Source organism: Cotesia glomerata, linkage group LG7 (assembly GCF_020080835.1).
Source record: "Cotesia glomerata isolate CgM1 linkage group LG7, MPM_Cglom_v2.3, whole genome shotgun sequence".
NCBI lineage: Eukaryota > Metazoa > Arthropoda > Insecta > Hymenoptera > Braconidae > Cotesia > Cotesia glomerata.
In genome coordinates, this window is record NC_058164.1 from 19475031 (window position 1) to 19500784 (window position 25754).

Consider the following 25754-nt stretch of genomic DNA (forward strand, 5'->3'; position numbering starts at 1 on the left):
GTGATGAATAAAATTTATCATTAGCGAAGTAACAAAAATCGCTTGTGATAAAAGAGTCGTCGGGCTCCAGCCTAAACATCGTGAGAGCTGAACTCTGGCGACTTTTTTAGGGTAACCTGAGATGTAAAGTCAATTTTATTATTTATTATAATTCCTTTGTACTCTAGATGCGAATCCAAAACAGCCTGAGTAAGTCAGCCAATGAACATCTTCGGCCCCGGACTTATGTCCGGAAATGGACTGACTCTATCTATCTTGTCAAAGTTTTTCTTATAATATATCTTATTAATCGGAATCGATATTCTTGATTCATTCAAACCCGATAAAGACTTTAAAATTTAAGAGAGAGCTGAGCAACAGACCCACCTAGGGTCTATCGACACCCTAACGAGGCCAAATTGGAATTTAAAAATATTAAAATCTTGTACTGGAAAATCTAAAACGTTACAATATGTAACTTTTTTTTAGGTTTACATTTTTTTGAAAAGCAACTCATTAGTAAAAAATTATCTTTATCGAAAACATAATCATTCGAAAGAAACACATAAAACGATATAGCAAAATTAATAATTCACGGACCGTTTCAACACAACCATTTTACAAAAACGGTTATTTTGAAAATTTATGATTTTATAATTAAAAGCAAAGTTATTGGACGATATCTCATTTAATTGTTGAAACAACTTTTTATTTAATTTGTATTGAAAATGAATCAAACTTGATGAGAAAGATTAATAACATATACTGTATAAAAAAGAAGTAGAATTAAGATTCATATTCTATTGGTTTATCCATCGTAGCAACTTCCCAGAAACCTTTATTATCAATTGGTCCTCTTATTTCAACACCTCTTTCTTTTGTGATAATGCCCAGTTCATACTAATAAAAAAAAAAAAAAAATTTTTAATTAAATATTAAAAGTCAATCGAACAAAAATTTGAAAGCATTACTTACTTTAGGGAATGATCGAGCGTCTCTCATGTAAAGTACTTCCATGCATTTATGAAGTAATGCAGCAGCTTCTTCTTCAGTCATTTCTTTGTTAGCTTCCCAGGCTTTGCGAAGTAATGGTGTAGCCATGTAGGAACCATAACCAGTTGCAATAACTGGATCAACATAAGCTGTACCTAGTTTATCTACAGTTCCCATGAACCTGTAACAGTTAATGAATTAGATTTATAGATTGATATGATTATATGAGTTAAGGTATTTTGGGCTCCAAATGACTTCAACTTGACCCCATATTTTTTTATATTCATTCGAAAGATTATGATTTAATACATCTATAAAAAAAAAAATCAGATTTTTTTACCACACCGTTTAAGAGATATAATTAATTAATGTTTTGTAAAAATACATGGTCTTTTATGAGTGTCCTTGTTCAATAATTCCGGAAATGGAGGATTTATAAAAAATCGGCCAACTTGACCCAATAAAAAAAACTTTCCAATAGATAGAACAATGTTTCATACATATTCGATCAAAATTTGATAACGATTTACCACATAGTTTTAATTTAATTAATTTTTTAATATCAAAAATTGGTTTCTATCTTTGTTGTTTGTCGCGACTTCTCGGTGCGCGGCAAATTTGAAATTGAAATATAATCATAAAGTTTTTTTGCATTAAAATAAATTGTTATTAAACATACATTGAAAGTTCACGTAAATTATAGCAGATTTAATATCTTGAAGTGATATTTGCAAATTTAAACAATAAATGAACACCGTGAGCAACTGTTTTAAGTACCGACCTTACATAACCTATAACAGTTGTTATTGTTTTGTGACAGCCCAGTACTTGTCAGTTAATATTTTACCCTTCGTTGGTCGCGCTTTTTTTAGTTTCTCGCTCGCACTATAGCGAGTCTCTATAGGTTGAGTAGTTGTTAGGCGGCGATTCGCTCATAGCGCGACCAACGAAGGGTTAATAGTTATATTATTATAATTATTTGACCATAATTATGAATTTAATGTAACTAATTAAATTCTGATTAGAAATAATTTTATATTTTATACTATTTTTCGAGTGATCTTTTGCAAAAAAGAAAAAAAAAATATCTATTAATTTGACCTCGGAATGCGACGATCAAACTAGCTTAAATAGCGTTTAATATAATGTATATTATTTTCATCTTACGGTTTTCCATCTTCAATTCCAGCAATGATGAAGTTATTCCAGAGAGGATTAAATTTGGATCTTTGATTATACAATACACGAGTCAACCAGCAGTGAAGAGATTTTGGTTTGAGTGTAAATCCATCGTCTAAACAATTTTCTTCCAGGCTGCAGATAGGTAAAAATAATGTTTAAATATTTTTCTTAATCATTGATGGTGCTAATTCAACAAAATTAATAAAAGCTTACGAAAAATGTTCAAAAATGTATGGAAAATATTATGAAACATACTTGTTCGGGTAATATTATTTTTAAATTTTGGTAGTAAAATCAGAGATAAAGCTATTAAAATTATTGCACTGATATATTATAAAATTAAAAAAAAAAAATGGTAAAATAAAATTTTGTTTTTGTTTAAAATATAGTATATTACACTATTAGGGAAGAAAGTTTGAGATTTTTGCACTGCGCGCCATGATGCCCGAAGCGCAGCCGAGGGCATCACGGCGCGCAGTTCAGAGCTCTCAAACTTCTGCCCGTGTAGCGTATACTATTTTTCTTTATAGCCGGTCGAAGGTACGTAAAATATTTTTCTGCCCTCCAGGCGGAAAGTGGCAACTTTCGGCCCGCTGCGCTAAACGAAATTGCCGCTTTCCGCCTCTGTCGGACAGAAAAATAGTATACAAACCTATGGCAGGAAAATAATAAATATCTCAGACCACATATATGTCGACCTCGGCTTCGCCTCGGGCAACATATATGTGTTCTGAGACATTTCTCATTTTCTTGTCACAGGTGTGTAATATACTATAATGTACTGCATCGAAAAAAAATTGATGCCTGCCCCCGACATTTGCGGCACGAGCAAAGCGAGTGCTGCTGGTCGGGGGGGGTGGGGGGGGGGGCAGGCATCAAATAAAAAAAAACTAATGTAAAATCAAATAAAAAATAATTAACAAACATTTTTTTTGAAAAATTTTTAGATTAAATAAAACTGAAATTTCTTGAATTCAACAAACATAATAAAGATTATTCTTGGTTAAAATTAAAAAAAAAAAAAACGAGCATATCTGAAAATTAACAATAATTAATAAAAATTAAATTAAATAGTTGTTACTGCATACATTTTTCTAAATAATTCATTAATTAAATAAAGTTGATCCATTTTACACACGTCACTGTCAAACTGAATCTTAGTACAGTACAACCTGGTTATAAGTTACATCGGATGATCTACTCACTCTTACGGCAGTTATATCTTTATTTATATCTCCATTTATACATAAAATATTTCATGTAAGTAGAAGAAATAAAGAAATATAACCAAGTTGTATTGTACCATCAATCGTAAATGATCAGCGTAAACAAAACATAGTTAGTAACAAATGACTAATGTCAGTCGCGGTAACGAAAGCATTTTATGCTCCCACTGTTATAGAGAGCGAATGTGTAGCTTTACCAATGCACGAATCTTTAACTTTCTGCATCGGAATAGGTGCAAAAGATGCGTACTTTCGACCGAGGTATAAAGAAAAAATATTAAAATGATCAATAATAAAATTTCTATATCACTGAAATCAGGAAACATCTGAATATTTTTGTTTTTTTTTTTTTTTAATCAAATAATCTAGTACCAAGAATATATTTCCAAAAAATTGTAATAATTCTTAATAATTTTTTTTTTCTAAAAATTTTTAGATGATTGTAAATTCATGATACTGAATTTAACAAACATTTAACAATTTTTTTGATTTTTATAACAATTAAATTATAATGAAAAAAATTTAGCAAAAAAATTCCACATGTAGAAATAAAAAAAAATTCCAAATGCGAATTTTTAAAAATATTCTTTTTTGTAATAATTGATTGGTTATAAAAATTCCAAAAATTGTCAGATGTCTGCTAATTTCAGTGACATGTAAATGTTACAAAAATTTTGGAATAAATAATTATTTTTTCGGGAGTTTCTATCTAAATTGTCAAGTGTTAGCATCAGTTAAAAAATCTTTAAAAAAATACCACGATTAAGTAAACTTACATTTTTTGTTTAATAATATTTTCAATATACTGAAAATCAGCGTAATCACCTCCGGCACCTAGTACAATGTTAGCATTGACTTTCATTACTCTTTTAACGCTTCTGTATCTTGCCAATGATCCATAAGATGCAAGAATATCGGCGGCAATCATTACACCATCTTTAAATTGTATACCAACAACTGAAGTACCAGTTGTTACTGGAGATCTAGGAATAAATATTCATATTAGTCAAAATAAAAATATATTAGTTAATTTTTACTATATCTAGTTCATTGGTTGTAATATACTCTGAATGAAATTCGAGGTTATAAATTAGTTTTTACTTAACTAAAAAGAAAAAGGATGAATTATTAATTTTAACAAATAATAAAATTCAGATTATGTTAAATAAAATAATATAGTAAATAAAAAATAACTATTAAAAGAATTTTTAAAGTGTAAAATGTAAATTGACAAAGACATGACATGCACTTTTGAACGCAAACTATAACTTGTTTTTTTACAGAATAATATAAAAACTTACTGTGATCTTTGAATGCCACTAAGTTCAGCATTGATAAATCTACCAGGAAAGTTGTAAATAGCTCCTGGAGCTGGTCCATTATGCCAAAAAGGTGCTGGAGAAAACATATCACTTTTTTGAAATGCTGCCATGTTTGTTAGTTTTACTTGATATAGATAGAATTACGGAATATACCGACTGAGCGCTGAACAGACTGTGAAACGGAGTGAAACAAACACAAGACTGGAAAATAATCGTAAAGGTGAATTTTTATCGATCTAAATTCATCATGGTGGCACGAAGCCAATTGATGTTGTTATGCTCCCATCTGGTGTGAGATTTATTATACTTTAGTTTATAATTAAAATATAGAGACTTACCAATCGCCGATAATTCAGTGGAAATATATATTTGATGATAACACGAAGAAAAACAAATTTGGAAAAATAAATATTTAAAAATTGCTAAAATAAAAATTTCATGTTTCCTCATTAATTTTTTTTATTGTACGTTTTCTTTTATAATTAATTGATTAATTTTCGTAATTAATCTTTGCTATTAATTCTACTTACTCATTTATAGGAGTCGTTTTGATTCAACAGTTTGATAAAAAAAATTATTTAGGTCGGAATATTCCAGAGTTATACTGATAAAAATCGGAAAGAAGAAAAAACCGCTTTTTGAATTACCAATCAAATATTTCACAGGTGAAGGAAAAATAAGAAATCATTCTTTCTATCTTAATCAATCGAACGCTACTCTATTATTAAAACTAGTTCGTAGTAAATGTATTTTCTAAAATTTTATTTTTTTAATTACTTTTTGAAAAAATTGTTAAATGAACTATTAAAAAGCTTCCGCAATAGCTAGTCATATCTTATTTTTCGGAAACTTCTTTTTATTGGATTTCAAAATTTATTTAAGACGTAATTAGAAAAATAAAATTTCCAAGAATTAATTTATCGTTTATCATTTTATTCGCTCGTGCCCTGACCTACCCCAAGGAGAATACGACAATTAAGTCGAAATCCCCCAAAATTACTCTAATTTCGTGATTTCTTGTGTCGCGTCGAATCCCGCGTGCAGTTACCTATAGGCGCGGTTCCCGCCTCCCGCACTGATAGAAGGATTTGTTTATAGTTAAAAATATTTGTTAATATTTAACAAATCATTTATTAGAGACCACTTTTTAGTCCTTAACAAATATTTCTTAGTATTTAAAAAGATTTATTAATATTTAATAAATGAATATCTGATTTATTAAATACAAACAAATCATTTTAAATACTAAGAAATATTTGTTTGATACTAAAAAATGGTCTCTAATAAATGATTTGTTAACTATTAACAAATATTTTTTTAATACAAATAAATCCTTCTATCAGTGCGAGACACATAATCTTCGGTGATTAGTCTCAAATTTAAGGAACTGTTCAAATTAATTGTGTTATCGTCGCCCGGACGTAACAATAATTAAGATGCTTTTTGGTAGAGAATTTAATTTGCTTAAAATATATACGTTATTTGCATTTTTTCACAAGATGATTTGGAAGTTTCAAGAAGAAAATGTGGTCAGGAAAAAGCAGTCATAAAAAATTGTGATGATAGACTTCTAAACATTGATATTAAGGTGGATCGGACATTCAAGGCAATACAAGGATGAAAAGCTGAATTTTGAATATCTTGTTAATTGATAGTAAATATAATGAAATTTTTTTGAAAAAATCTAACAAAGAGTTTTTAAGTAATTAATTATTAAAAATCGGACTTCTAATGTACAATCCATAGTAAATGTTAGCTGAACACATTTATGTTAAATAATATCACCGAACCTACTAACGATAAGAAAACGAAAAAATATTTATTGACAAAGTAACTAGAAGTAAAAGTGAGCAAGCGATAGTCCGTGAGAAAGACAGGACTAGCGAGTAAGAAGAAATGCTAATAGCACAAGCTATAGTCTTTGGCTAAAACTTTTGTAATATTTTTTTTGTTACCCCGAATTATATTTCTAATAGTATATTAAAAAAAAAAAAATAAATTTTTATGGACCAGTCTTGTTTTATGTCCTTTGTATACTTTGATCAGATTAATAATTATTCATGGAATTCTACAGAAAAACTAAAAAAATTTTAATAATAAATTATGAACCCATATAAAGGTCGAGGTGAATCTTATATTAAATTTATCATGCAGTAAATCTACTTTTTTCAAGAAGAAAAAATAAATATATAGAATGAGTAAAATAAAACAATATTATTATAATTAATAATTTATTCGTCATAATTTTATTTATAAGATTTATATTATGAATGATGGAGTAGTGAATTGGAGATGTAAAAAAACAACAAATATTTTTTTCATATGCATACTTTTTGTTTTTTTGTTCGGGGTAATTTTATTTAATAATTCTAACCGCTGAAGTATAATGGTTCGGACGGACAATTCAAGTCTTCCGAGTTAATTGTTAATAGACAACCCCAATAAATAACGCAAATAGCAATTAGTTTTCAGTATTACAAGTTTTACAGTTTTTTTTATTGGTTTTACTTTTTTATATTTTTTTTTATTTTTTATGATTTTTTCATACAATTGAAATTTTTTGAGGATTGTTATAGACAGAAAAGATTATATTGTTAACGAAGCGTTTCGAAAAATAAATATTGGTTAACTTGTTTTCCGTCGATATTTAAGGATTGAAGAGAGAAAAAATTTATTTATTTATTATTATTTGGTTGTATTTCAATACAAATAGGTTCAAGTGAAAGGAAAGCGCGAGAGAAAAAAGCGAAATTATAAGTTTATAAATAATAAATAAGAGAAAAATTAGTTTGACAAAGTCTTGACTTTATATTATAATAATAATTATTCTTATCCTTATTCTTATAATTAATTTATAATTATTATTATTATTATTACTTTTATTAATATTTATATTATTATATAGTAATTTTATTATTAAAAAGGCGTATCAATTTATATTTTTTTTTTCACTCGCACTTTCCCGCTACATTTATAATAAAAACCTTTACGTATTATTTCTTTCTTCATCACTTTAGCAATACGTTTAATAATTCGTTCATTATTATTTAATATGCAGTCAATAATACAATAATTGACTGCTAGGAGCAAATCGATCACATACAAAAAAGATCAAATAATAGAAATTTTACAAAAATTTCAGCTATTAAATGTTTTTTTCTTTTTTTTTTTGTTTATATAATTATCGTCAATATTAGTATAAGAATTATTAATATTAAAATTTATCTTTTTTCTTTATACTCGGGCTATATAATATAATAAACGCATTATAATGTTATAAAGTTTTTTCATTCATTTATTTTTATCAATAAGCTCCAACGTTAAAGCCCGCGAATTTTGTTAACAAATTAATTATACATTTTTTATAGTACTCTGGGGCTTATTTTACAAAAAAGATTCAAACGTATTCAGAATTCACTTTCTTTGTAATTTTTTTTTCATTATCAAAAATCTTAAGGTTCAAGAACATCCAAGTTTAATGTAAATCAATTAATGTAAATATCAATTTAATTTTTTTTTCATTTGCCAACAATACTATCATAAAAAAGGATAAAATAATATAAATTGAAAAAAAAATGTAAAATATACAATAATTTAAATTTCTTAAAAATTCTATATTAATTTTAACGAATTAAAATTTTGTAATGTTATTCAAAAGAGTTATTCAAAAACTGTAGCATTTAAGTAAAAGCATACTTTTTTTATTTTCACATAGTTTTATTATTATCACTGGGTCCTTAGCAGACTTCTTGTCACTACACTCACAGTTTTTTCTTAAGTAATATTGAACTTAATTTTTTTGTGTTAACAAAAATTTTTTTTCGTATGTATAATATATGTGAATTTTCCGTCATTGTATCAAAAAAAGTTTGTATAAAAAATTTTTATGTTAAGTATTTATATGAAATTAACATCAAGGTGTTAAAAAATTAAACAAAAATTGTTTACACAAAGTTTTTTGACACAATGACGGAAAATTTTTCATTGTGTACATATCTTGAAAATAATTAATCAATTTAAGAAATTTTGTTAATTATTTTACGTATTAAAAGCCGTGGAAGTAATCAAAGCCAATAGTACTTTGTTTATTATTCTTTAATATTAATTTTTGTAAATTTAAAGTCATATATTTAACTTTTGACTTTGTTGATAGATTACATGTAACATTATAAACTTCATACAATCCTTGAGCTCCAAAAGGCTTTTTGTGTTGTTCACACCATCTTTATACTTAACTTATTGCATCTCATTAAATTTTATTATCATACTTATTATTGCCATGCTCTGAAATTGTAACCACTTACATTTTTTTTTCTTATTCATTTTATTAATAATTTATTTTTTATTTTTTTATCTTTACTTTAAATTTCTCTTTTATATTAATACTTAAATACTTATCTAAATCATTTCTTAGTTTTACTACAATGTACGCGCAAATTGTTTAATTTATGTTATTTTTTTTATTTTTAAATTGGACGCAATAGTTTTATTATTTTATTTTGGCTAGTTGGAACATGGTGAAAGCCTCTACAGAGAGCTTTTACTTAATTAATTGATCTTTTATTAATAATTTATTACAAAAAAAATAGTTCAGTATAAGTGTAAGTATATAAATTATTTCACGTCAGCTTATAATTTTTTATTTAATTATATTTAAAGGGTTATACGCACTTAGGAGAACGAAAAAAAATTTGTTTTTAAGAATTTTTCCTGTTAAAATTTTTAAGTTTATAAACTTGAAAATGTATAGTTACATTGAGATAACTTTTAATTATATTTGAAAAATTTTTTTATTGCAAAATCATTATTTATGAAACTGCTGTAGATAATAAATCTCGGGAAGGTCCTCTAAAAAAAGGCGTTGCAAAGTATAAGTACATTGAGTAGAAAAATAAAATATAAGAAATCAATTTTTTGAAAATCTCAAATGTGTAAAATGTCTCAATAAAAAATGTAAAATATTAAAATTAAAATTGTGCAATAATATTTAAAAATCACTTTATAAATGACTAGCAGCCCGCCCCGGCTTCGCACGGGTATTTAACAACAATTTGAAAATATAATATAGCCTAGGTCACCCGGGGATAGTATAGCTTCCCAACAGTGAAATAATTTTTCAAATCGGTTCAGTAGTTTCGGAGCTTATTCAATGCAAACAAACAAACTAACAATAAAATCTTTCCTCTTTATATTATTAGTATAGATTTATGAAAAAAAAAGATAGATTATTAATAAATTTAAAATACTCTTAAAACTTAAAAGAATAAAGAAATAAAGAAGAAATAAATAAAGTTAATGAAAAAAATTTATTCAAAAATTTTTTCACAAAAAATTCGTTCTTAATTATCAAGATTGAATAAATAAAATTTGTAACTTAATAAAATAGTATGAATATTGTTACATATTAAAATTTAAAGCGAAAGCATGCTCTTCTTTTGAAATTAGAAAAAAAAAAATATAAAAATCTAAATTTAAAAAAACTTGCAAGTTGACATGAAATATGAAGTGTCATGTTGTTTTATAAACATTTAAACGTTCTTTTAAATATTATCTTCACTTCCTTTAAAACTATTCGGATGGTCAATTTGCGTAATTGTTCATTAAACTTTTTTCGTAATTATTTAAATATTTAATGCAATAGTTACGTAATAATAAGGCCCAGTAAGGCTAAGTGGGATATCACTTTTTTCTGTTTTTTTATACTCATCATTCATTTTCTTTCTCTATTTATTAAGCTTCTCTAATCACAATTACTTTTATCCCACAATAAATTGTATATTACATATCATATTTATCCGCTTTTGTTATAAAGTCTCTTGAAAATCACAACTTAATTTCAAGGTATTTCCAAATGTCTTCAATTTTTCTTATTCAACCCACATTTTATCTCAAAAAAGTTTATTACACTAAGAAAATTCCATTAAATTGCACCAATTTCAAAGCTTATTTCTTTTTCCTTTGAAAAACCTTAGAAATATAAAATAAATAATGATTTTAAATTTATAAAGACGTTTTGTCACCTACAAATACTTTATTTATTGTCACGTATTTTATTAAATTTTTATTTTCTGTTCAATTGTCTAATCAACTCTTAATCAAACTTCAAAATTTAAACTCTTTTTTATCAAACATATTTTTTTAACTACAATTTAGATTAAAGATAATTTTTCACTCTATTTAAATTTAAATTTAAGCTTATGAAACGTCCAAATATAAATATTTAACATTATAACGTTTAATTTCACTTTTTTCTCTTATTCACAAATATAAATGAAAATTTAATAAAATTTAGAATTTTATTATTAATTATTTATTGTATCTTTTATCGAGAGACTCATAGCGGTAATTCAACAAACTTGTAAAATTTTCAAAATTTACATTAAACACATTTCCTACTTTTAGTTTAAATCTCATTCCAACCCCATACTCACCAAAATCTCTTTTATAAAACCTCATATTTAATTACATTTTATTAAACTTGTTAAATTTTGTTTTTAACTTATTTACTTTTATTTAAACATCACCTTCATCACGTACTTTCATTCTTTCCTCATCTATCTTCTTTCCACTAGTTTTACTCATTTATTTAATTACGGTTTTTTTTTATTTTTTTTAAATTACATAAAAATGTAATTCACGCACGCAAAACTAAATAAAAGTATAAAAAAAATTTATTATTATTATTAATATTAATATTATTGTTATTGTTATAATTATTATTATTTATCACGATAATACGTGCTTCAACTTCATACTTTTTTCTGTATATTTACGTTTTTTTATGTTTATTATATACATTTAAGAGACTTTTAATTATAAATCGAGTAATTAATTTTAGATTTTTATAATACTATTATTATAATTAGTGGTTGTATTATTCCTAATATTATTATTATTATCTGGAATTATGACTTATAGGTATTTTTGTAATTGATCATTAATCATAATGATTTAAACTTCAACACTATTATTATCGTTTTATTATATTTATCATTATCATTATCATTAATTATATCTTCATTATCATTATTATGACGATTATATATACTAATGGTAATTTTTATTTGATTAATACTTTCATTTGTATTACCGTAAGTAGTCACTTAAATCTCAATACTTTCATTAGTTTGGTTTCCTTTTTTTGTTTACATAAAAAACAAGGCAAGTAGATTGAGTTTCATTTGTTTACAATTATTAATTACTTAGTAATTATAAATTATTTTTTGATGAATCACTTTAATTAACTACACTGCGTATTAAAATGTAAATTGTTACATTTTGTTGTTGTTTTTTTTTTTTTTTAATTATTATTAAGTTTTATATAGTCAATTGTATACATTAGACTCATTCAAGTTTACTAAGGTTTTGCCAGATCTTGTACTAAAAACTAAAAGTGACTACATTCTCTCTAAAGAATATTTATAAGAAAACAATGCAAGGTATACTAATCTAAGCTCAGTCCAGCTAAATACTTAGTAAACTTGAACCAACCCATTATAAATTACAAGTTTATATATTAGTGTGGTACAAAAAACCGACTATTTTTTTTTTAATTTCTATGAAAATATGTTAGTTGATCATGTCTTAAGCAGATATTTTAAATGTCAGTTAATAACAATATTGAGTTGATTCAAGTGAAAAATTTCAAATCAAGAAGATCATATTGAAGAACTTGGTTAAATTGAATCAAGCGGAGAGCTCTAAAAAATAAAATAGTATATTTACACATCTAGGGCAGGAAAGTAAGAAATATCTCAGATCACATGCAATTGTTCTTGCCCTAGGTGAGTAATATCTTATAGTTTAAGTGAATTTTTTTTATTGCATTCACCTATACGTACCCTAGAAAATACCCTAAAAATTTATATTTTTATCACGGTAGATTTTTTTATCTAAAAAAAATTGACTTAAAAATTTTAGAATACATGCACTGATGAAAAAGTTAACTTGACCTAAATAAAAGTTAACTTGACTTAAATAATCTTCTTGAGTCAAGAGGAAAAATTATTGAATCAAGAAAAAGTTCTTTAAGCTAAAAATAATTTCTTGACTAAATATTTTTTTTCTTGACTCAAGAAACTCATTTTATTCAAAATTATACTCTTAGTTTAGAATTTTTTCTCTTGTCAAGTTGAATTTTTCATCAGTATATAATTTGTAACACTTATAATGGTAGAATAACGATCTTAATTTTTGACAATTTAAAATAAAAGATTTTTTTATTTAAGCTTATTTTTGCTGCGTGCGCTTATAATGTGATGAACTAACATATTTTTACGGGAAACTCGAAAGTCAATTATTTTGCACCATTCTAATATACATATATATTTATTGCAAATAATAAAAAAGAGCTAAGCTTTCGTAAGAATTATGTTATAAATAACGTTATTATTGAATATTAATGGTATCAATATTAATATTATTATTATAATTATTATTAACTTAATTGTCTTTTTTTAAATTTACGTTTTGATTTTTATATCAGAAATCACTCTTAATAGTTTTTTCTCTTTTATATCAGCTATATATAAGTAATGGCCAAGTAAAAATTTAGCACATTCGATTTTATTACCCTAACTAGATTTTTAAATTCATTCAACTCGTCAAAGTCCACAATGCATTGAATATATATAATAAATAATTTAATTTAATTAATATGCACATTAAAACAAACATTTGAAAAAATCAACATTTAAGGTAACAAATCGAGATAAATAATCATTTTCTAATATATAATACTCAATAATTATTTAATTAATTTAATAAATTAGCTCAATAAGCGTTATTTTGTTTATTAATGCTTTGTTTTATACGAATTATTTGAATTTGTTGATATAAATTAGTTTAAACTTATTTTATTAACGGTTGTTTATTTATTAAGGACAACCACATTCATCCACTACCATTTTAGGTAAATCTCGTTTGATAATGTTTGAATCTGGACCGTAGTATATCAATGACATCGGCGAAAATTTAAGAGGAGCGCAACATGGTTGCATTCCTGCCAGTCTATCCATTTTCCTATACTCCTCGATCACGTGTGTGTAATAATTAAGAAATGTGTCAGGCGTACGATGTCCAGCTGCACAATCACCTCTGCAGTAATTTGCGTAGTACCTAAATTTTTTTATTAAAAACAATAATCATATTTAAGTAAATACAAAATAAAACTATTACTATTTATATTATTTTATAAAATAAATAAAAGATTTCAAGTAGTTATTGAATCGTCAATATCAGAATTATTATGTATTTGAATACTATTTTTATCATTTTTTTCTTTTACTAGATATTTGTTAATATTTTTAGTGTAAAAAATCGAAAAATTTACAGAGTGGTAAAATGATTCCAACCCTTCCGGACAATAAATTTTTTTTTTGCAAAATGACAAGGATTTAAAAGAAAAGTAATTTTTAATTTTTTTTTTTTATAAATTTTTACTTTTATATGAAAATTTTTATTCTTATTATATTTTAAATCTCACACTGATAGAAGGATTTAGTTCTATTTAATAATATTTAGTAACAGATACTAATTGATTTAGTAACAAACCTTTCATTACTAAATATTTAGTAATAAGTACTAAATCATTTATTAAAGCCCATTTAGTTCCATCAAATAAATATTTAGTAGTATTTAACAAATGATTTATTGGTATTTAATAAATCGTTTATTGGTATCAAAGAAATTAATTTTTTAACTAATTTTAGCGTGTAACTTAACTTTATAACTTAAAATAATTAAAATAAACAATTTTAAGTAAAAATATAAGGTATTATAAAGAAAAGAATCTCATTAAATTATTTTTTTTTGTTTGAGACATTTATAAAATTTGAAATTAAACAAGTTTTTAACATATCAATAATAGACAAATTGAAAAATGTAAACTAAACTCCACTGAGAAAAGACATAAATAGAAGTCATTTATTGGGAGTATGTGTGTTTGTAAAGGTTTGATAAATCTCCCAAAATCGAGCTGAATAAATTAATCTAAGTCAGTAAATAAGTTATGTATCACATAAATATTGGAATTAAAGCATAGCCATCTACCGACAATACTTACCAAATAAATATTTAGTACCTGCTACTAAATATTATTTGGTGGAACTAAATATTTATTTCCATGTAATAAGGCTTTGTTCATATAAAGAAATCATTTATTAAACTCTAACAAATAATATTGATGGGTACAAATATTTGTTCCTCCCAAATAAATGAATAAAAATTTTGTTACTAAATTAGTTCAGTACTCCGTACTAAATCCTTCTATCAGTGCATAAGAGCGATAAATGGTCATAGACAGAAAGTTCGTTCTGATTTTTAACTTGTATTATTACAACCGCGTTGAGAAATTATTTTCAAAAAATTCGTTTAACTTTTTGTATATTCTGAAGATTTCAATAAATATGTAGGAAAAATCTTTTTTTTTTTTTTTATCAAGTCAAAAATTTACCGTCTATACTGATACAAAAATTAACTTTATTCAAGAGAAAACATTTTGAACTAAGAACTTATTTTAAAAAAGTTCTTTTGTCTTAAATTAAACAGAAAAATTCTTGACCCAAATAAAAAAAAGTTTTCTCACTCAAAGAATTTTTCGTTTGATTCAAAATAATTTTTTTGGGTCAACATTTTTTCTCGTGAATCAAGTTAATTATTTTATCAGTGTAGACTCGAAAATCTCTGTTAAAGCGCACGTCAAATATTCAAAAAAAGATAAAGAAAGCGGAAATTGATACAAAATATTTAAACAAGATTAAAAAAATGTATATCAATTCACAATACTGTTTCTATAAATTTTTGCATGGTCATAATCCTGCGCACACGGCGTATTCAATATCCGTAAAAAGTTTGTTATATAATAAGATGATATTTTTTGGAAATTGACGATTACTTTAATTATTAAAATTGAAGATAGATACCCTTGAGGCGCTATTATCCAATCGTCCCAGCCAAGTTGTGAAAAACTGACGTAAAACCTTTGTTTGCAACACTGTCCTTTTAATGCGCCGCTACATTCTATAGCACGTCTTCTTACTCGTTTGATTGCAGCTGGATCGGTTCGTACAACTAAAAATGGACGGTCTGGATCTTGAGCATCTGAAATAAATTTACGTAATTGTGATGTTATCTTATATATTTATAGTGAACGCAAAAATAGTAAATAATGCACTAATATACTCACTTTTTGAGTCGATTGACGAACCAGCGACGCGGGACGCTTGAACGTTAAAAGTGGAAATATGCACGTGAGTATTGCAACCCGTACAATCCACAAGAAGTGTTAGCCTTTCTTTCATATGTTTATGTGACGTATACCAACTGTTTACAATTTTTGTAACGTCAAATTTTTGCCATCCCAATTGGCCCACATTCACGGTTAATGATGTCACCATTTCCAAGTGTTCACTCAATTCCTGTAACATATAAAAAATTTTAATTATTTGATAACTTGGCTTGTCGAATATTATTTCATTTTTATTTTAAAATCTTACCTTGCCACGCAAATGAGTTGTGTTACCACATCGAACTTTGAACACCCATAAAGTGATATTTCTTAGATTGATTTGTCTCCGGTGGTGTTGGTAATGATGGACATGTTTCAATTCTACCCTCGCCCATAAGATTGCACGTTTTATTTTCAAAGGCTCCAAAGCTGGTTCACCACTCGACATTGGAAATTCCAGAAGTGGTTGGCCATTCAAAGTCCGTCCTGCAATTCATTTTAAAATAAACAGTTAGTGATAATTACTCATCTTTAAGACTGTATGACATAGTCAGTACAACGATAAAGTATGATATTTCTTTTTCTTCAGATGAAGATAGGCGGTAATATTGGTTCAAAATAATGAACGGTAAATACTCATCATACACGGAAAGAAAAATGTGGAAATCGTTCCTATAATTTTAATGGAATGTTTTCCTATACCATTTTAGGAGCGATTACTTAGATTATGGGAATTCTACTCATAATTTTCGGGAAATGTTTCTATAATTATGGGAATGGTTCCTATAATTATAGGAACTATACCTAAACTTATAGCTGTAATATTATCGGCATGATTCCCATAATATATAGGAATAGTTTCTATAATATTATAGGAATGGTTTCCATAATTATAGGAATAAACGCTAGATACTATAGAAGCCATTCCCGTATATTACAGGAACCATTCCTATAATATCGGTTCTACGTCACTATATCTGAAGTCATTATATCCGCGATTTGTTTGTGTTTATCTAAAAATAAATCTATTTTATCATAGGAACCATTCCCATAATCCTTTGGAAAAGTTCCTATGAATTTCTCTCCGTGTATAGAGTGACTTGAATATGTTGATTCAAGAAAAATATTTTCTTAAATTAAGAAACAAACATTTAAATTAAAAAATTAAATTATTAAATGAGCAGAAAGTTAGGAAGAAAAATTTTACTTTAACGAAGAACTTTACTATTTTAAAAGAGTATGCACATCTTCTTTTTCTAAGATTTTTTTTTTCAAAAATTGACGTTTGCGGTACTATTGGTTTTAGATACAATCGAATTGTTTTAAAAACGCCGTTAAAACTGAAAATTTGCTGATTTTTTTATTTTCTAGATAATCAAAAAGTTTTAAATACATTTCAGAATATATTAAAGTAAAAATTTTGTTTTTTTCTGTTAAAAGATTTTTTTGATATTTTGAACGAAAGAACTATAGTTCTTAAATGAAGAATAAAAAGTTCTTTAAATCAAATGACAACAATTGTTGATCGGAGATATTGGTCTTTTAAGCCAAGATAAATAGATTCAAGACAAGAAAATTTTTTAAGCGCAACAACCGGCTGTCAAAGTTATTTCGATTAAATCGAAATAGTTTTTCCGACAGTAAAGGAAACAATAAGAGATCATTTCATTCTTGAACTCGATAAGTGTAAACACCGCATGATAAAATGATATGAAAATCTAAAATAAATTTTCTTACGTCAATAATCATAGATAGGAATCCATAAGAAGTCAGTGGTTTCATGATGTTTACGAACCACTTATTGCAAAATCATGAATTTTAAACTTGTAAGTAATAATTGAAAAAAATGGGATTTTACAGGAATGTTTTCGACAATAAAGAGTAATTATTGACATGATGCACAGATCCTGTTAAAAAGTGCAGATCCTGTCTTCTGTTTATGCATCTTTTTACATAGTGGCTCTTTTTAAGCTCTATAAATTCGTAACGAAGAGTAAATTTAATGAGCGATTTAAAGATTTATAGAATCGTTGTTCTTTACAATACTAAAAAAAAAGATTTAGATCTAATAAAATAATAACAAATGATTGAAGAAATGAGTGATTTTCGGAAATTTTTCTGACCGTGATAATAAAAGAAAAATGATTTTTTTTATTGATTTTATTGTGTACATCCAACGATATTTATTGATAAATATTAAATAGTCTTAGAGTTATAAGCGTTGCCGTAGAGCATGAATAAAAATTCCCTTCCATGGTCGCATCGATTTCTCAAAAACGGGTTATACGAAAAAAAAAATCAAAGTTTATTATAATCTATGTAAATGTATTTATAGTTGTATGTGGCAGATTTGTTTTTATTTTTCACATAATGACGAACGATTGAAAATATTTTCGGTCGTTTTTTTTTTGTTTTTAAACAGTGTTGAAAATAGTAAAAATTGAAATTATTTTAAATCGGCCACTGCAAAAATGAAAAAACCAAAAAAAATTTTAAATCGGTTAATAATATCTGGAGTTATCGATTTGGTTAGCACGGGCAGTCGATTTACCTACTCCCAATAAAATAACTGTAACTCATTCAATTTTTTTAATTTTGACCTAAAGCTCAATATACATATTCTCGAAAATATAAAGCTTGAATTGAAATAAAAAAAATTTTTTTTAATCCATCACAGTGGCTATCCCTTTTAAAAACCATAGAATGTATACATATATTTATGTATATTCCCTGAAAACTGCAAATCGATGTAGCGAATAGTTTCATCTCGCACACGCGAGATGAATTAATTAATTATTTAAATTTTTTTTTAATGATCATTTCTCATAAGCAGCTATTTAATTGATAAAGATATAATGAAATTTAAAAAAAATATTATTTTTATTGAATTAAATTAATGAAATCATACAATTTCTTAATTTTTAGTTATTTAAAATATAATCTCATTGATTAATATTGACCATGCTCAATTTCAGTTCAAAAAAATTTTTAAAAAAGGACCTATCTTTCATCGTTTTCAAAAATCGATTTCATAGTTACATAAGTATAGTATCAATAACTTTTGAGATAACCAAAAAAGATCAAGCCTTAACTTTAGACAAATATTAGGATGATCAATTTTCGCTGCTCGAATACTGAGTTCAACAATCGCATTATTATCTTTATTACTTTCATTATTGTCTTTATCAAGTAAAATAATTAAGGAAATCGTTTGTTTGGTGGTCAATATTATAGTTAAAAAAATTAAATTTTAATGTCTGGGAATTATAAATTTAAAACACGTCTAGTGTCAAATGTCGTATATTTTGATATATTATATCTCAGTCGCTGATCTCAACTCTTTACCTGTTACTATGAGCGAAGCGTCACTTTTTTATTAAAATATATAAAAATTCTCAAAGAACTTTTATTGTCATCTAATCAAATACGTATAAAATTATTATTTTTAGTTGAATTAACGGAAAAATGTTTGAAAATTTTTCGAAAATTTCAATTAAAATTTGATTTTATTTATTTCATACAGAAATAAATCATAACTGCTGTCAAGTATTAATACGTGTAACTATGTGTTTTTCTCCCCTACGTTTTTTCTCTTACACAAACATTCTGTAGAATCAGCGGATCAAGTAAAACACAAAATTTTTTTGACATAAAATTTTGAATCTTTATCTTTTTAATCTATTGACGAATAATTTTTACCGTTCCGTGTCAAGTTTAACTTTTACAAATACTAATATATTACCATATCTTAAAACACTGTAGTCGAAAACTTTAAGTAACTTGTACGTACATAAATCTCCGGACTCCTTTTTTCGTTATATTCTTCATCAAAGAGTAAATAGAAAAAAAAATAGCAATTTATTCTCATCAATGAATATGTCTGCAATAGAGAATCACAAACATTCATCAAGGCGTTTTTGACATATTTGTCATAGAACTAACCGTCATTCATCAGCTTTAATTAATTTGAGTTAAAACTTGATAATGTCGAACACATTAAAGTTTTATTTTCAAGGCCATCTTAATTTAGAAATTAATTAAAAACCATTTTCAGTATTAACGTCATTGGAGTTTCGGTTGGTTAATGATCAAGCTATTTAGAGATGTAATTAATTTAATGATATCAAAAATTAATTGTGTTAGATCTAGCCCCTACACTGAAAAAAAAAAAAAAAAAAAAAAAAAAAAAAATTAACTTGAATAAAGAGAAAATTCTTAAACCAAGTAAAATTTACTTATAAATCAAGAAAAATTCATTAGCTTGAGGATTTTTCTATTTAAATCAAGGAGATAACGTTCTTCAACATTATTTACAAGTGTTTTTTTTGTGTATGACAGAAAATTAGATGCTAAAATTTAACCGTCACAATTTCATAGACTTAAAAATTTCCATTTAATTTTATTATGGGAGCATTGTATCTCTGGACTATATGAAAATGTCCACAATTTATTATGAAAATCCGAGAAAGTTAAACTCAAGACTACAAAATTTACAAGTGTCGCAAAGCTTACTTTACTCGGAACTAAAATTACGATGGATTATTGTAAGCACAGCAGTAGGGAAAAAAAGTCCATTAAATTAATAGAAAATTTTCAGTGTTCTTTTCTTCTCATTTTTGCATTTCATTATGAGTAACAATTTTATTTTCGATAATAAATAATGCATACAACGTAATTTTAAAATCACTAAAAATTGCTAAGCACAATTTTGTCCACTAGTTGAGGAAGTGGATTATCGGCCATAACGATGTACAAAGTATTTTTCGGATTACGGAAGTATTTAGTCATTCGATAATTCATTCCCGGATTCCCTTCTATTCCCTGGGATTCTCTAGTATCCTTCCAAAACTTATTAGCTATACTATTAGGACCAATGATACCACCGTGAGCTGACATATAATTAATATAACATGATCTTTGGGAATTCTCTTCAAAGATTTTATCTTGAAAAGCAGCGATAGCATTCCATTTATCAGTGCGAGTAAAACTGAAAGTTATTTTCCATTGATTCTGTTCTTCACAATTCAAACTGGTCGTACATCCCCAAAAGCCTCTATGAGCACGGGCCAGTAAAATTTTTCCACGATGTTGTCCGATAGTATCTTCTACTGACCAATGTTGAACGAAGAGATCACCATTCTCTTTAATGTATTGGTTTTCTAGAATTTCGCATTCATCCATAGTACTCCCTTCAGCAGTGTACTCCTCTTGCATGAACATTATCACCAGCTCGTTTGGATTGCTTTTCAAAAAGTCTCTCACTTGTTTTACTATATCACCGAACATCATTCCCAAGTAGATTAAATCATGATGCATCGCAAAAACATTGCTAGTTCGACGTACTCGCATGTCCAATGCGCGTATGCCACCATTTAATTGTTCAGTTATTGTCTTCAACTGTGTTTGTGCAGCCAATATATAAATATCATATGTTGCGGAATCATGAGTACCGATCAATCCAAGCGTATTTAACTTCTGTGAATCTGGCAACTTTGTTAAAAAAGATCGATGGTCTGGAAGGCTAGAAGGACACGCCATAGTCAGAGAACATAATGAGACCAGTATTGTTATTGGTAATAAAGTCTTAAATATTGTTTTCATTTTGGATCGGTCTAAAAAGTAAAATTTTTTTATAATATCTCAATGGAATGATAAATTATTGCTAAAACGTAAGTTGGAAATAAAAAATAATTCCTTTAGGTAGATGGTAGTTATGCACTAATATTTGATGGATTCTATTACCTGTATGAGCGATCACTTCGGATTCGATTTGATGACCCATGGTTTTGTACTTAACTTTTGTCTTCGTGACTAACGTTTGAAGTAAACAAAGTAATTAAGAACGACTTGTCTATTATATGTGTGTCATATGGAATTTCTGACTTACTCGTTATCTACGGTGATTCCAGTCGTTAATATACATCAACTATCAAGGATAATTCCGCTATTAATAAGTATAAATAAACTTATTGTTGTTATTAATAATGAGCAATGAGTGCTTATATCTAAGACAATAAATCGTATTAAAAATAATTAAATTTGAGAAAAAGAAGTATTCTAATAATAGTGTTCCGTCTTGACAAAGTCATTTTTGCCCAAAATATTATGATGCTTTCAGTTATTGACCCTCAAATTTTTTTCATTCTACTTATTGGACGAATTAGAAAACAGAACACTGCAAAACATACTTAATATTCATTTCGAGAAGAATGAGGCTAGCGTCAGAGGTTACGGTTTTGGAAAGTTCATGATGAATAATTTACAAGAAGTTCTCCATAAGACGGAACTTCGTAACGACCCGAGTCGAAATTTTTTTTCGCTTAAAACCCATTTTAACCTGGGATAGTCTAATTCAGGGTGAAACAGAATGAAATAGGTTTTAAGAAATAAGGAATTGCATTGATACTAAACCCCGTTTCACTCTGGTAACGTCTACTTAAGTCCGTTTTCAGACGAGTTAGGTTGAAGAAGGTTCTTAATAAAACTCTGTTTCACTCTTTTAGCGCCTAGCTGGGATTGCACGATGTATACGATTTTTTGTTTCTCAGACGAAAAAGTGTCAGGCAGGGTTTTATTAAAACCTATTTCAACCTAGTTCAACCTTAATAGCCTAAACTGGTTATATTCATAGTAAAAAAAAAGAAAAAATTGTCATAAACTGTTGGTTACTTCATGTTATTATTTGCATGACTGTTAAGGTAATGATAACTATTAGTAATATTAATTTATAATTATACAAGAATAATGATATCGAAATGGACAGAAGAAACGACGAAGAAAACACAAATTTCCGTTGAAAAAAACTCAGCTTTACTGGGATTCGAAATCGAGACCTCACGATTACGAAGCAAGACTGGATCCCCTCTGCTACTCGAAGACTAGTCATACAGTAGAAATATTTGTTTCCATTTAAGCTACAACTGACAAAATTAAAATTAACTCATGTGATTAAATATTATTATTATTTCTTATGTCATGGTAAATATTACTGTGATTATTATTATTAATTTTACAACGTTACTTACAAAGTGCTTAAAAAAATTTCATCGCGAAAATTGCCTAAATTTTTAACTTTCCGCTAAGAAAATTGAAAATTTTCAAAAGTTGGGAAGTTATTGGTTTTACCCCGTTTTTCGAAAATCAAGTTTTCAACGGATGTTGACGTTTTGAGGTCCTAGGAAGCTTCCCCGATTGTTTCCGCGATAGTGTCCGTTTGTCTGTATGTATGTAAGTATGCATGTAAGTATGTATGTGTGTGTATGTGTGTATCGCGATTGGCGTCATTCAAAAGGGTTTGACCAAACTTAGATTTTGAATATAATTGGGACCGATTCGAACCGGTAGATCTTGAGAAATTTGAAAAAAACTACAAAAAAAATTTTTTCAAATGTGTTTTTTTTTTAATAACTTTTAAACGGCTTCACCGATCGATTTCAAAAACTATTCAGCTCTTAACATTAAAAAATCACGTCGATCACCGCCAACCCGGTCAAAATCGGTTAATTCGTTCGTGAGTTATCGTTGTCGAAAGAAAACCGAAAAAACTGTTTTTTCGGAATTATTTCGAAATTTTTCGTTTAATCAATTTAAACTTAAAGATCCTTTATGGGGCTTCAAAAGCTGCGACACAAAAATTATATTTTTGAGCTCTTCGAGTTCAAAATGTGAAAAACTGTGCTATTTGTTCATTCTTTAAATTTTTAATTTGGCAAACTATTCTTTTTAGCAATTAGGTCAAATTTTTAAGTAGAAAAACTTGATCTTTCGTATATTTTTAAATTATTCTTGCACAAACCATAATTTTTTATTTAAAGCACGAAAAGTATATACACATGAATAGTTAAATAGTTAAAATATCTGAAAATTATTTCGAAAAAATTCTGGAAGAAATTATTTTTGAAATTTTTATAAGGTATAATTTTGTAACATATCATTCGATTTTGATTTTTAAAACGGTATTCAAAGTAGTTTTTAGAGTAGTAATGAAAAAAAAATTTGTATATACGGGTTTATGTTGAAAGGTTAAAGAAGCCCGGTAATTATTTTCGAAAAATATAAAAAAAAAATTATTGTAAATTTTCAACCAGCTGTAACTTTTGGACGCGTCGATCGATTTTAATTTTCCAAATGGTTTTCAACACAGTTTTTAAAGCGAAAAAAGTGGATGTCCGGGCAAATATCGTTTGGTTAAGAAATTTAAATGTTATGTCGAAAAAATACTGAGAAAAAAAATTTTGTGAATTTTTAAACAAATATAATTTTTGAACGCGTCGTTCGATTTTAATTTTTAAAAAAGCATTCGACGCAGTTTATTAAGCATAAAAAATTTATAAATGGTTTTGTTGTGATTTTTTCGCACGTTTTACTGTAATACATTTTCAAAATAATGATAATAATTTTTATTACTCTTATTTATTTTGAAAAATGTATAAAGTTTTAATCTCTGTTTCACCCTAGGAAGCCTACGCGATAAAATTCTCATTAAACCCCAGCTCACTCTTCTACGACCTGAATTTAGATGAATAAGGTTTAAACAGAGTTTTAAAATTTGAACTGAACCCCAACTCATTACTCCTCACCCTGATGCAAGACGAGTTAGGTTGAAACAGAATCTTAAAATTTAAACTAAACCCCGACTCACTATTCCTCACCCTGATATAAGACGAGTTAGGTTGAAAAAGGTTCTTAAATTAGAGCGGTATATGTCTACATCAAAGGAATCAGGCTCTACTAGGTTGAACTGGGGTTTTAAAATTTCGACTCGGGGATACACGAATGTATACAGACACTGAATACGCTCACAAAAAATGCGTGTCTACTATTTGTCCTCGAAGCGAATAAGAATAGTATATTACACACCTAGGGAAGTAAAGTAAGAAATGTCTCAGATCACATGCAATGTTGGCCGAGGCGAAGCCGAGGTCAAAAAACATGTGATCTGAGGCTTTCTTATTTACTTCCCGTTGAGTGTATACTATTTTTTTGCTCGACGAAGGCAGAAAGGGGCAACTTCGTTTAGCGTAGCGGGCCGAAAGTTGACGCTTTCTGCCCGTCGAGCAAAAAAAATATTTTCTCCAAATTTCACTTTTGTTTCAAGGTATACAGTTTTCTTAATTCAAGAAATTAACTTGCAAATCAATAAATTAAAACTCTTATACAAGCAGAAAATTTTTTGGAAGAATTTAACTCTAACGAGGCACTTTACTATTTTCAAACAAGGTACGCATACACATCGTCGAAGAATTTCTTTTTCAAGGACTAAGATACGTGGGTAAGTAACGTTGGTTTAAGATAGTACCGACTTGTTTTAAGAATGTTGATGAAATCAACTATTCGCGAATTTATGCTACTTTCTGCATCATTAAAGTCTTAAATACATTTCAGAATTTATTGAACTAGAAATTTCGATTTTTAAAAAAAATTTTTGGTATTTGGAATGAAGAAACCAGTTCTTCAGCAAAAAAGAAAAAGTTCTTAGAAAAAAACGAAAGTATTATTAGTTTTGAAGACAATTTACTTGTAAATCAAGTGACAACAGTTATCGATTGAAGATATTGGTCTATTAAACCAAGATGACGATGTTCGAGACAAGATATTTTTGAAGCGAGATAACTAGTTGTCTTCAAAATAAGTTTCTTGAAGTTGTAAAAATAAAAAATTATATACTGATACAAAAAATGTAAGTTAGCATAATACAAGCATCTATCTTTCTTTAAAATCAAAAGATACTTCTTAACTGTTTGTGTATCTCGGTTTCTGATTTGATTTCAGCGCATTGGAACATTCCTCATTGATTTCGAATCTTCTCGTTTCATGCTGCTGATA

General features: G+C 27.0%; 3 protein-coding genes across 3 annotated transcripts in view; all 3 read right to left on the reverse strand.

Annotated features, from left to right (window-relative positions):
- Positions 1-666: 666 nt before the first annotated feature.
- LOC123269206 (proteasome subunit beta type-4) lies at positions 667-4910 on the reverse strand. Its single transcript, XM_044734799.1, has 5 exons — positions 4682-4910; positions 4157-4363; positions 2140-2286; positions 955-1153; positions 667-879 (listed from the first exon to the last, which is right to left on the reverse strand). The coding sequence occupies exons 1-5, from the start codon at positions 4810-4812 to the stop codon at positions 766-768; spliced, it is 798 nt and encodes a 265-aa protein (XP_044590734.1). The 5' UTR covers positions 4813-4910; the 3' UTR covers positions 667-765.
- An 8246-nt stretch (positions 4911-13156) lies between these two features.
- Positions 13157-25754, reverse strand: part of LOC123269160 (inhibin beta chain) — an 81664-nt gene continuing 69066 nt past the window's right edge. The window contains exons 2-5 of the mRNA XM_044734733.1: positions 16198-16415; positions 15888-16119; positions 15625-15802; positions 13157-13819 (exon numbers count right to left, since the gene is read on the reverse strand). Of these exons, the coding sequence (XP_044590668.1) occupies positions 13579-13819; positions 15625-15802; positions 15888-16119; positions 16198-16415 (869 nt within the window). The 3' untranslated portion in view covers positions 13157-13578. The remainder of the gene's footprint in view (positions 13820-15624; positions 15803-15887; positions 16120-16197; positions 16416-25754) is intronic.
- On the reverse strand, positions 20611-21766 carry LOC123269201 (1-phosphatidylinositol phosphodiesterase-like). The gene is made up of 2 exons (XM_044734792.1): positions 21625-21766; positions 20611-21541 (listed from the first exon to the last, which is right to left on the reverse strand). The coding sequence occupies exon 2, from the start codon at positions 21528-21530 to the stop codon at positions 20616-20618; it is 915 nt and encodes a 304-aa protein (XP_044590727.1). The 5' UTR covers positions 21531-21541; positions 21625-21766; the 3' UTR covers positions 20611-20615.